This window comes from Giraffa tippelskirchi, chromosome 1 (genome assembly GCF_054371585.1).
Source record: "Giraffa tippelskirchi isolate mGirTip1 chromosome 1, T2T-mGirTip1v1.2.pri, whole genome shotgun sequence".
NCBI lineage: Eukaryota > Metazoa > Chordata > Mammalia > Artiodactyla > Giraffidae > Giraffa > Giraffa tippelskirchi.
The window spans coordinates 150,803,699-150,817,255 of NC_137275.1; the positions used below are offsets into that span (position 1 = coordinate 150,803,699).

The 13,557-nt window shown below is 38.5% G+C and overlaps 1 protein-coding gene across 22 annotated transcripts in view; it reads left to right on the forward strand.

The window, feature by feature from the left end:
• The window catches only part of MPDZ (multiple PDZ domain crumbs cell polarity complex component), a 212,908-nt gene that overhangs the window by 144,567 nt on the left and 54,784 nt on the right, over positions 1–13,557 (forward strand). For all 22 annotated transcript variants that reach the window (XM_081570360.1, XM_081570365.1, XM_081570379.1 and 19 more), the window contains 7 exons: positions 1,501–1,593; positions 1,684–1,758; positions 7,577–7,751; positions 9,874–10,019; positions 10,742–10,825; positions 11,000–11,193; positions 13,181–13,328. In XM_081570360.1, coding sequence (XP_081426486.1) covers positions 1,501–1,593; positions 1,684–1,758; positions 7,577–7,751; positions 9,874–10,019; positions 10,742–10,825; positions 11,000–11,193; positions 13,181–13,328 — 915 coding nt within the window. The remainder of the gene's footprint in view (positions 1–1,500; positions 1,594–1,683; positions 1,759–7,576; positions 7,752–9,873; positions 10,020–10,741; positions 10,826–10,999; positions 11,194–13,180; positions 13,329–13,557) is intronic.

Consider the following 13,557-nt stretch of genomic DNA (forward strand, 5'->3'; position numbering starts at 1 on the left):
CTGGCAAGTTTGGACACTTTATGTGAAGTCAATTTGATTATATCCTGTAGAGTTATAGGTAGAAGGAACGTATGTATGATAGCAACACTTTTGTATAGTGTGTCAGGCTTTCAAGCCTTTGCTACACTTGATCCGCACAGCAAGCTTTTAGTTGGCAACTATTATTATTCAGGTTTTTTGGAGATAAGAAAATAGAGGTTTAGAGATGTTAAGTAACATATCCAGGTTTCCAAATCTAGCCGGCAAGTATATTATAGTTGAGTTCTGCTTACCCTAAACCTGTGTAATTGTCTCTGTATTATGCACATGAAAAGAGCGGTGCTAGGGAGGATGAGCAGTGACAGTCTGGAAAGTCATCACGCATTAATCATCTCTGTCAGCAAAGCAGCAGCGTTCATAATCTTAAAAATGATGGTGAAGCTTTACCTCGATGCCGTGAGCCTCAAAGTCCAGGGGCAAGTGTGGCTCTCATGTAAACTTCGTTCACTCTTGCTTTCTGTCTCCCTCGATGGAAACTATAATGAGGAAAGTTGCTAGCTCTAACCAGAATGAAAATAATCACTACTCTGTGGTAAATTTTATTCACATAAATGTTAAGAAGAGGTAAAAGCCAACATTATGGAACACCTGGTTTTGATAAAAGAAAGTATGGAAAATATAGCCAAAGTAGGTATAGCTCTTCTAGCCTTGGCAGGTTTTCAGGGTAAGTCTTTGGACTCATGAGTTGAGAGCATTTTCACTCTGTGTCAAATCAAAACCCGAGTCTTTGAAGTAACCAGTCTGGATTTTCAGCCCCAGAAAGCACAGAGCATGAGCAGTCAGGGTAGCCTGTCTGCTGAAGGAGAAGGGGAAGCAGAACAGGGATGCAAGAACCGATATTAGTGATTATGTCTAAGCCAGAAAAAGGAGGCAGGAGTGTGCTTTGGTTTTGAGTCACTTAACCAGTTACACAGAACTGAATTCTCAAACGTACATTCATTAAGTTGTTGAATACGTTTTTATTTTCTGAATCTATTGATAAAGTGACTAGGGATATGTTACTTGGTATTTGTGCTGAAAAGAAAAGACCCTGATGCTGGGAAAGATTGAAGGCAGGAGGAGAAGGGGACGACAAAGGATAAGATGGTTGGGTGGCATCACCCACTCGATGGACGTGAGTTTGAGCAAGGTCCGGGAGTTGGTGATGGACGGGGAAGGCTGGCGTGCCACAGTCCATGAGTTCACAAAGAGTCAGACACGACTGAGTACTAGAGATACTAGACATAGGGGAGGAATGAGAACATTTGAATATTTGATGGAGGAGAAACTTAATCCCACTAAAGTAATTCAAAGTTTGCTTAAGAAAAGGGGATTTCTAAGAGTGGATTTTAGAACACCTTTAATTGCTTTTCTAGCCTTTGAGTAAGAAGATAATGTTCAGAAGTTTCGGTCACATACCTTTCTATTTGGCTAAATTTCATGTTTCACATTTCCTAAGTGTTTCTGTTTTTGCTTCTGTAGGATCAGGGAGGTTTGGGCATTGCCATAAGTGAAGAAGATACACTCAGTGGGGTCATCATAAAGAGTCTAACAGAGCACGGGGCAGCAGCCAAGGTGAGGTCTCCCCCTTCTTACAGTCAGAAATTGGTGAGGAAGGGAATTCTGTCTGTAAAATCACTCAAAAGTTTCCACGTTTCCATCTAGGATGGACGGCTGAAAGTTGGAGATCAGATCTTGGCTGTAGATGATGAAGTTGTTGTTGGCTATCCTGTTGAAAAGGTACTTATCCAAAAGAAAGCAAATGGTACTGTGAACTCATCCTTGGAAATAGCTAAGTGTGTGTGTGGTGGGGGTGGGGCGGGGGTCAGTCATGGGGATCAGAACTGTGTAGCTATGTTAGGTATCTGCAAGGAAGAGAAGAGATTTGAAAAGTACTTAATTTCTGTTTTCTAATTAAGATAATGTTAAGTAATTTTTCTGTTACCTGATAAATTCAGTATTCAGTGGGCACTTTTGATAAATATCATTTCAGTTTTCCTTTAGGAAAACTTGAAACTTCTAAACAAATGTCAACTTAGTATTAAAACCAAAGGAATATTTTTAATGAATATTTGCTCCCATGTTATTTTTGTTCAAGAACTAAGTCGGGTCTGTCTCTTTGTGACTCCATGGACTGCAGCACACCAGGCTTCCCTGTCCTTCAGCGTCTCCCTGTATTTGCTGAAACTCATGTCCATTGAGTCGGTGATGCCATCCAGTCATCTCATGCACTATCGCCCTCTTCACCTCCTGCCCTCAATCTTTCCCATTGTCAGGGTCTGTTCAAATGAGTCAGCTCTTCACATCTAGTGGCCAAAGTATTGGAACTTCAGCTTCCACATCAGTCCTTCCAGTGAATGTTCAGGATTGATTTCCTTTAGGATTGATTGACTGGCTTGATCTGCTTGTTGTCTGAGGGACTCTCAAGAGTCTTCTCTAGCACCACAATTCGAAAGCATCAGTTCTTTAACACTCAGCCCCCTTTATGGTCCAACTCTCACATCCGTATATGACTACTGGAAAAACCATAGCTTTGATTATAAGAACCTTTGTTGGCAAAGTGATGTCTCTACTTTTTAATATACTGTCTATGGATTTGCTCCTATAAATATCCACTATGTATATTGCTTTATAAACAGATTTTAAGACTCAGACATTAAATTTATAGCTTTTATTGTGGATAAATAGTTATTTATGCCTATGTTTCTTCCTCAAAAGTGATCTTAATACTGTACTTACTGGGAGTTTCACTTGAGCCTTTCATAAGTGCTAGAAAAAAACAAAACAAAACTGTGTTTCTTTGAGATTTGGTGTGCCACTGTGTCCGTTTCTACATTTGCCAGCAAGATGCTTAAATCATTTTAAAATTCGGTTTGCTTTTTTTTGGAGAAAAATTTTTTGCAGTGTTGTGGTAGTCTGTGCCATACATCAGTGTGAATCAGTCATAACTGTATATGTATCCTCTCCATCTTGAGCCTCCCCCCAGCAATTCCACCCCTCCAAGTCATCACAGAGTGCCAGCCTGGGCTCCCTGTGTTATATAGCAACTTCCTGTTAGCTATCTATTTTATATAGGATAGTATAAATATGGCAATGCTACTATCCCAGTTTCTCCTAGCCTCTCCTTACCCACTGTGTCCACAAGTCTGTTCTCTATGTTTGCATCTTTATTTCTTTCCTCTAAATGAGTTCATTAGTACTACTTTTCTAGATCCCATATTTATGTGTTAATATATATTTGTTTTTCTGACTTACATCACTCTGTGTAACAGACTTCAGGTTCATCCACCTCACTACAACTGACTTAAATCTGTTCCTTTTTATGGCTATGTAATATTCCTGTGTGTGTGTGTGTGTGTGTGTGTGTACACTACAATTTCTTTATCCATTCACCTGTCAATGGATATCTAGATTGCTTCCATGTCCTTAGCTATTGTAAATAGTGCTGCACTGAACATTGGGGTACATGTGTCTTTTTGAATTGTGGTTTTCTCGGGGTATAAACCCAGTAGTGTGATTGGTGGGTTTTATTGCTGGGTTTTTATCTGGTAGTTTTATTCCCAGTTTGTTAAGGACTCTCCATACTGTTCTCCATAGTGTCTGTACCAATTTACATGCCCACCGACTGTGCAAGGGCGTTCCTTTTTCTCCACATCTTGTCCAGCATTTTTGCTTTTGTTTTTTTTTTTATGATGGCCATTCTGATTGGTGTGAGTTGATACCTCATTGTAGTTTTGATTTTCTTTTCTCTAATAATGAGCTATATTGGTTATCTTTTCATGTATTTATTGGCCATCTTCTTATATATCTTCTTTGGAGAAGTGTCTCTTCAGGTCTTCTGCCCATTGTGTGATTGGACTGTTTCTGTTTTTCTATTATTGAACTGTATGAGCTGCTTGTATATTTTGGGGATTAATCCTTTGTCAGTTGTTTCGCTTGCAATTTTTTCTCCCATCCTGAGTTTTGTCTTTTTATCTTGTTAATAGTTTCATTTGCTATACAAAGGCTTTTAAGTTTAATTAGGTCCCATTTGTTTATTTTTCTCTCTATTTCCAGTACTCTAGGAGGTGGGTCAAAGAGGATCTTGCAGTGACTTATGTCAAAGTGTGTACTGCCTATTTCCTCTCAAGAGCTTTATAGTTTCTGACCTTACATTTAAGTCTTTAATGCATTTTGAGTTTATTTTTCTATATGGTGTTAGAAAGTGTTCTCATTCTTTCACATGTAGCTGTCCAGTTGTTCCAGCACCATTTTTAATAATTGTATAGGTTTTATTCTTTAACCCACATGTCTATGTTTTTAACATTCTATTTGGCTTGATTCTTCTCTTGCATAGTTTTCTTTATCTTGCTTTAAATGTAAACGTTCCCATTTTATTAAAAATGTTTATGTAAGCTCCTTCAGATTGTCTATAGAAACAGAAGTGCTTCAGTTCAGTCCCTCAGTCATGTCCGACTCTTTGTGACCCCATGGACTACAGCACGCCAGGCTTCTCTGTGCATCACCAAATCCTGGAGCTTGTTCAAACTCAGTCCATCCAGTCTATGATGCTATCCAACCATCTCATCCTCTGTCATTTCCTCTCCTCCCGCCTTCAGTCTTTCCAAGCATCAGGGTCTTTTCAGATGAGTCAGTCCTTGACATCAGGGGGCCAAAGTATTGGAACTTCAGCTTCAGCATCAGTCCTTCCAATGAATATTCAGGACTGATTTCCTTTAGGATGGACTGCTTGGATCTCCTAGCAGTCCAAGGGACTCTCAAGAGTCTTCTCCAACACCACAGATCAAAAGCATCAATTATTCAGCGCTCAGCTTTCTTTATAGTCCAACTCTCACATCCATACATGACTACTGGAAAAACCATAGCTTTGACTAGACAGACCTTTGTTGGCAAAGTAATGTCTCTTCTTTTTAATATGCTTTCTAGGTTGGTCATAGCTTTTCTTACAAGGAGCAAGCATCTTCTAATTCCATGGCTGCAGTCACAATCTGCAGTGATTTTGGAGCCCAAAAGAATAAAGTCTGTCACTATTGCCATTATTTCCCCATCTGTTTGCCTAGATACCATATTTAAAAGCAGTGACATTACTTTGCCAACAAAAGTCCGTCTAGTCAAGGCTATCGTTTTTCCAGTGGTCATGCATGGATGTGAGAGTTGGACGGTGAAGAAAGCTGAGCGCCGCAGAATTGATGCTTTTGAACTGTGGTGTTGGAGAAGACTCTTGAGAGTCCCTTGGACTGCAAGGAGATCCAACCAGGCCATCCAAAAGGAGATCAATGCTGGATGTTCATTGGAAGGACTGATGTTGAAGCTGAAACTCCAATACTTTGGCCACCTCATGCGAAGAGTTGACTCATTGGAAAAGACTCTAATGCTGGGTAGGATTAGGGGCAGGAGAAGAAGGGGACGACAGAGGATGAGATGGTTGGATGGCATCACTGACTCGATGGACATAGGTTTGGGTAGACTCCGGTAGTTGGTGATGGACAGAGAGGCCTGGCGTGCTGCAATTCATGGGGTCGCAAAGAGTCGGACACGACTGAGACACTGAACTGAACTGAACTGAACTGATGGGACCAGAGGCCATGATCTGAGTTTTCTGAATGTTGAGTTTTAAGCCAACTTTTTCACTCTCTTTCACCTTCGTCAAGAGTCTGTTTAATTCCTCTTTGCTTTCTGCCATAACGGTGGTGTCATCTGCATATCTGAGGTTATTGATATTTCTCCCGGCAATCTTGATTCCCGCTTGGGGTTCATCCAGCCCGGCATTTCACGTAATGTATCTGCATATAAGTTAAATAAATAGGTGACAATATACAGCATTGATGTACTCCTTTCCCAGTTTGGAACCAGTCTGTTGTTCCATGTCCAGTTCTAACTGTTGCTTCTTGACCTGCATACAGATTTCTCAGGAGGCAGGTCAGGTGGTCTCGTATTCCCATCTCTTTAAGAATTTTCCACAGTTTGTTGTGATTCACACAGTCAAAGGCTTTGGCATAGTCAATAAAGCAGAAGTAGATGTTTTCCTGGAACTCTGGCTTTTTTGATGATCCAATGGATTTTGGCAATTTGATCTCTGGTTTCTTTGCCTTTTCTAAGTCCAGCTTGAACATATGAAGTTCATCGTTCACATATTGTTGAAGCCTGGCTTAGAAAATTTTGAGCATTACTTTGCTAGCGTGTGAAATGAGTGCATTTGTGGTAGTTTGAGCATTCTTTGGCATTGCCTTTCTTTGGGATTGGAATGAAAACGGACCTTTTCCAGTCCTTGGCCACTGGTGAGTTTTCCAAATTTGCTGGCATATTGAATGCAGCACTTTCATAGCATCATCTTTTACAATTTGAAATAGCTCAACTGGAATTCCATCATTTCCACTAGCTTTGTTCGTAGTGATGCTTCCTAAGGCCCACTTGACTTCACATTCCAAGATGTCTGGCTCTAGGTGAGTGATCACACCATCGTGATTATCTGGGTTGTGAAGATCTTTTTTGTATAGTTCTTCTGTGTATGTATTCTTGCCGCCTCTTCTTAATATCTTCTGCTTTGTTGGGTCCATACCATTTCTGTCCTTTATTGTACCCATTTTTGCATGAAATGTTCCCTTAGTATCTATAATTTTCTTGAAGAGCCCTCTAGTGTTTCCCATTCTATTGTTTTCCTTTATTTCTTTACACTGATCACTAAGGAAGGCTTTCTTATTTCTCCTTGCTATCTTTGGAACTCTGCATTCAAATGGGTATGTCTTTCCTTTTCTCCTTTGCCTTTAGCTTCTCTTTTCTCAGCTGTTTGTAAGGCCTTGTCAGACAACTGTTTTGTCTTTTTGCATTTCTTTTTCTTGGGGATGGTCTTGATCACTGCCTCCTGTACAGTATCTGGAAGGAAACTCTGTCCATAGTTCTTCAGGCACTCTCTCAGATCTAATCCCTTGAATCTATTTGTCAGTTCTACTGTATAATTGTAAGAGATTTGGTTTAGGTCTTAGCTGAATATTCTAGTGATTTTCCCTACTTTCTTCAATGTAAATCTGAATTTGGCAACAAGGAGTTCACGATCTGAGCCACAGTCAGCTCCTGTTCTTGTTTTTGTTGACTGTATAGAGCTTCTGCATCTTTGTCTGCAAAGAATATAATCAATCTGATTTCGGTATTGACCATCTGGTGATGTTCATGTGTAGTATCTTCTCTTGTGTTGTTGGAAGAGGGTGTTTGCTATGACCAGAAGTGGGTAAAGCATCCCATATTCTTCTAAGGTTGTAAGGATCCAGAGAAATGAACAATATTAACTAGAAATGTTAAAAGTGAAAGCGCTTTCTTATATAATGAAGAATATAGTCTGAAGTAGACTTTTTGGCCTTAATCAGTATCAGGAAATTAAAAAAACTAGAAACTGCAGCCATTCTTTCTTGACCTCTCGAGTCCTGACAGAGAAAAAGTTTGTCTCTGACTCTTGTCTCAATCATAGATGATTCCAATTACAGCTATCATAGTGGCTTTTTTGTGTGTAAGTCTGCTAACTTGCCTTTAATTTTATTTCTCCTCCACACCAACACCCTGCCAGTTTATTAGCCTTCTGAAAACCTCAAAGACAAAAGTGAAATTGACGATTCGTGCTGAGAATCCAGACTCCCAGGCTACTACTTCAGCAACTGGTACAGCCAACGGAGAGAAAAAGAGCAGCCCCCAGTCTCCAGTGGTCCCACCGTCTAGCTCTCCGGAACCAGAGCCCATGCGAAGTAAGGGCTGGTCTCCTGCTAGTTCTGCACACATGCCATGTTCAAAGTCGGTATCAAGTCCCTGCTTGGGAGCTATCTGCCTTTATGTAGTACACTGCTTGATAGGCCATAGTCTGATGGTCTTCTGGTGAAAGAATGGTGTAAAGAGAAGGGATCTGGTACTGTACATTAACCAGCCATAGAATCTTGGGACTCCAGCCACTCTGAGCCTCTGCTCGCCCATCTCTAAGACAAAGGAGTGATACTCTTTGCTCTCTAAGGATCTTTTGCTAAGAGTATCTGTGACTCCAGGTATCTTACTAATACATGAGATACCTCATTTTGTACATTCCCTGTTTATATTACTGAGCAAGTAATGTAACTTCCTGGAACATCAGTATTCTCATTTTTAATATGGATACAATGATACCACTTCATTGGTAGAATCAACTTTGCCTGGCACTATATCAGACTCCTAAAATGTTACTCATTGCAACATGTACACAGTGGATATGAGTTCTTCCTTTGGATGTAAACAGCAGATACTGTCGAAGAGGATGAAGTGGATGAAATGGTTGGATGTGGGGCTTGGGATGACAATTTCACATGTCATTAAAATGCCAGTCTCGTACATTGAGGCAAATTATTCCTTTGAGGTTCTTTTTCAGAAAAATCACACCGGTTTTCAGTAAAAGAATACATTTCAAGCTTTGTGGCATTTTAAAAAAGTAGTTAAAAACACATTGGCTTTTTCTGCATTTGAAGAAAAAAGCTCTTTTGGTTTCCAAACTGAAACATTCAGTTCTTTTGACAGGGTTTTAAGGAAACAGCAGTTTAAAACATTTGTAATATAGTTGGTTTAAAAGTCTGTTTTTAAATTGAAGTATAGTTGATTTATACTGTTGTGTTAATTTCTGCTGACTCAGTTGTATATATGTGCATATATATGTATATATACACATGTATATATATACACATTCTTTTTATATTCTTTTCCATTATTGTTTATCCTAGTACATTGAATATAGTTTCCTGTACTATACAGTTGCACCTTATTGCTAAAAAATCTTAAAGTAATAAACATCTAATGGAAGTAATCCTTTATTTAGAAAGACTGAATAATTCTCTAAAATGTTAAAAAATATGGATATTTTCAAATTTTTCAATATTAAGTTGATCCCTAAATAGCATTGTCTATAAACATATAAAATGCTAAATGGAAACATAGCATAAAGGAAAATATCTTGCACCTGTTCTTAGCATTTCAGGAGCAAGAAACTAGTCTGCCTCTGATTCCTAAAAAGAACGTTTTCTCTAAAGCTAATCTATCAAGTATACCAGCTTTTTCTGAATATGCTATTTGCTATATGCTTTTTGGTATATCACCAAACATATGATATGAAGACTCTCATACAACAGAGTATGAGATTATATTCTCCTTAGTTTTTCATAATCTAATCTTATTTATTTAATTTTGAGCATATATGCACCAGTATTTAATATTCAAGTTTATAAAACATCGAGACATAAAGAAGCAAACTTCAGGTGGTGCTCACTTAATGTGTTATGAACTCAGATATTAAATCCAGTTGCATGTATGATTTGATTACAGATTTGATTACATAAGGAGAGATGCTCTAGGGCAGGATGAAAAGGAAAACTAAATCAGAAACCGCAGGCACCTTGACCAAAATTACTGATGTCCTTTATGTTTTGTCTTCCCTGAATGTGAGTTAGGTCTCCACCGCATATCTCAGTTCTAAGTTTTATGAATCATAATTTTTTAAGACGTTTGTTTGGCTCCCATGAAACATAGAATGTCAGAGTGAAACTAGCGGTTAAGTTCAACTCTGTTCTCATTCCTTTTACCTATTATCTTCAGTAATTAAAGAAAAATACAGAATAGTGCAGAAAATAATTTATGGGTAATTTTGTACCCACCACACTAAGGTAACGATGATGTAATCATTTGTTGGATGGTTTTAAACACAACTAAAAGATTAAGGTGGAATTGCAGTCTTCTTTGTCCCCAAACTCGGGCCCATATTTCTGCTCCATCCCCCAAGGCAACCAGTGTGGTGAGTTTGATGTATATGTCTTCTGATCAGTTCTTATTTGTATTTCATTTTAAACTTACTTTTAGGTACAAGCAGGTCGTCAACACCAGCAATCTTTGCTTCTGATCCTGCAACCTGCCCCATCATCCCAGGCTGTGAAACAACAATTGAGATTTCCAAAGGGCGGACAGGACTGGGCCTGAGCATTGTTGGGGGATCCGACACACTGCTGGTGAGGATGCGGCCAGAAATGCTCCAAATATGCAGCCTCTTCAGTGAACCCTGAGAGGTCACTGCAGGGAAATTTCCATCAGCTATATGAAATGAAATACAAAGACTTAGAAAAGTTTATCGTTTCTTGTTATTTTAATTTGTAGGGCAAATGCTCATTTACTTTGAGTAAGTCAACACTGACTTAGTAATATTCCTTTATACTTGTGTTAGGTTCAAAATATTTATGTTAGTTTACCAGTTCCTGCCATATTTTAATTTTCTTTTTACTGACTGGATACTGTTGGGTTAGACCCATACTGAGAAAACATCTGAAAAATTGGATAATTTATAGAAAAAATTTCTGATTGTCAAAAATGCATTTAAAAGCCATTCATTCCACTTGTAGATAAGAAAGGTGAGGCATATCTGTTAATTTCATTTGTGGATTGGAAAGGTGATGTGTATCTATTATAAGTGAGTGTGTGGGTGATTTATGTATTTTATAAATTTTTTCTTTAAAATTCCCTATCATTTGAAAGAGATATAAGTTTCTTTAAGACGTATAGCAAATTGTCTTGTTATGCATTTCTTTGAATTTCGATGCATGACTCACATATGGTTGCAGTCAGTGTATAACCCTTATCAATGTCTATAAGAATACAATATGCTTTGACTGCATTTCTGCTCACCATTCCTAGGGAGGATGGGGTAAAGGGTGGTTTGTTTGGTTTGTGCCCTTAGGGTGCCATTATTATCCATGAAGTTTATGAAGAAGGAGCAGCATGTAAAGATGGAAGACTCTGGGCTGGAGATCAGATTTTAGAGGTACAGAGTGCCGTGGGTTTGACCTTTACCACAAAGGAAAGGCAACTGGGGTGGTCTTTGTTTCTCCCCCCTGCCCCTCCCTTTCCTCTCTCTTCCCACTCCTTCCCTTTTCCATCTTCTTCACTTTACTCAACTCATCTACTTCCTCACCATCTGTGTCCCACATCTCTACAGGTAAATGGAATTGACTTGAGGAAGGCCACACATGATGAAGCAATAAATGTCCTAAGACAAACACCACAAAGGGTGCGCCTGACGCTCTACAGAGATGAGACCCCATACAAAGAGGAGGACGTGTATGACACCCTCACTGTCGAGCTGCAGAAGAAACCAGGGAAAGGCCTGGGGTTGAGTATTGTTGGTAAAAGGTATGACTAATCAGCGCAAAGGCAGTGATTTCTTGGAAAAGATTGAACTTAAATTTCTTTGAAGAGTACTAGCAGTAGTCGAATCTTTATCAACTGTTTGTATTCTGTAGGTAGCTATTGTCAGTCAGTCCACGCAGCAGTGGAACATCGGAAGATACTGATATTAGATTTTTTTAGTCAGTATTAAAAGATGCTTGCTCCTCGGAAGGATAACTATGACCAACCTAGGCAGTATATTAAAAAAGAGGCATCACTTTGCCGACAAAGGTCTGTATAGTCAAAGTTGTGGTTTTTCCTGTAGTCGTGAATAGATGTGAGAGTTGGACCATAAACAGGGCTGAAAGAAGGCTGATTGCCAAAGACTGATGAATTGTATTGCTGGAGATGACTCTTGAGAGTCCCTTGGACTGCAAGGAGATCAGACCAGTCAATCCTAAAGGAAATCAACCCTGAATATTCATTGGAAGGACTGTTGCTGAAGCTAAAGCTCCCATACTTTGGCCACCTGATGTGAAGAGCCAACTCATTGAAAAAGACCCTGATGCTGGGAAAGATTGAAGGCAAATGGAGAAGGGGTTGACAGAGAATGAGATGGTTAGATAGCATCACCAACTCAATGGACATAAATTTGAGCAAACTCCGAGAAATAGTTGAAGACAGAGGAGCCTAGCGTGCTGCAATTCATGGAGTCACAACGAGTAGGAGATGACTTAGCAGCTGAACAACAGCAACAAGACAAAAAGGCATTTGGTAATTTTGAGTACCTGCTGGGTGCCAAGAGATCCATTAGGTTCTGGGGAATAGAGTTAAAAGGGACATGAATGCTAACATCTGAAAATTCAGTTTGGTAAATGAGAATTAAATATATTCTTGCAACAAAGGAATTTATTAATGAGAGACAAACACATTGTGAGGAATCCATGGAAGCAAAGGGGAAAGGGATCTTGTGACCTTACTTAAGGGAAGTAGGTTAGGAAAACTGCTTTATAAAAACAGTGCCTGAGATGAAGCTAAAAGTGTGGTATGTGACGTGATCTAACAAAAGGGGAAGGAGGATATTCTAGAGAGAAGGGTCAGCATGACAAGAGCACACCATTAGAAGGGAACAGAGAGTGTAAATTATGAGGCCTGGGATAGCAGGTCAGTGAATTTACATAAATTGAATACCTAATTTATTTAAATATGTATATATAGGTAATGTTAAAAAATATTTAATCTAGTAAATTCCAGCACAGTTATTCTAAAGATGGGAAAATGGTATCAAATGATGAAATGACTTGTTTGAGGTCAAGACTTTGGCAAGAAGAGTGATACAGTTAAACTTTACTAAATGTTTCTGCATGGTCATCTTTATATCTCAACAGGAAGTCATTGAGTTATTTATACTTTTATGAAAAGAAGGTTGGAATAAGTTTAATATTTGTTCGTTTTGCATAAACCTATCTTGTATGCAAGTTAGACACATAATGATTTAAATGAGACATCACAGCAAAGGTACTTAATTTTGAGTAGCAAATGGTTTTAGTTTGAGACACATCGGTTGTTTCTTTTAAGTAATGTTAATGATGTTGTTGATAATAGCAACATATTTATATAGGCACAGATCAGTATCCATTCAAGGCTTCATTATGGTGTAGAAAGAAGAATAGATTTTTCTCCCAGTGACTGACTCTTAAGTCCCATTTTTGCCATTTAGTAGCTATGTGACCTATAAAATGTGTATAATAACCACTTCTACTCACAGTTTGTTAAGTGTTAAATAAATATGCTTATGAAAGATATGTTTAATCCATAAAATATAAAGACATAAGATACTATTATTATACAAAATTCTCAGTTTCACTAGTGTTGATAAAACAATAAAACTTTTAAAGTCATAAAAATAGAAGTAAAATTTTCAATTCTAAAATGTTAGCCTTTCATTAAATAAGCATTGCATTCCAATTGGGAAAAAATAATAATGGTGATATTTAAAATCACCTTGCAGAAATGATACTGGAGTGTTTGTGTCCGATGTTGTCAAAGGAGGCATTGCAGATGCTGATGGGCGACTGCTACAAGGAGACCAGATACTAACGGTGAATGGAGAAGACGTCCGTCATGCAACGCAGGAAGCCGTTGCGGCCCTGCTGAAGGTAGAAATCCAGAGCCATAAATGGTTATGTGTAATAGTGTAGGAGAAGAAGAAGCTGCTACATGCAACAAGTATTTATTTAATATGTTCTCTCAAATAAGACATATTTATATGTTAGACAACATACTTAAGTGGTAAATCTCTACACTTATGATCAGCTCTTTATTATATGGCTATGTATTTATAGAGCAGTAGTAAATATTGTCTCCTGGAGAAGGAAATGGCAAACC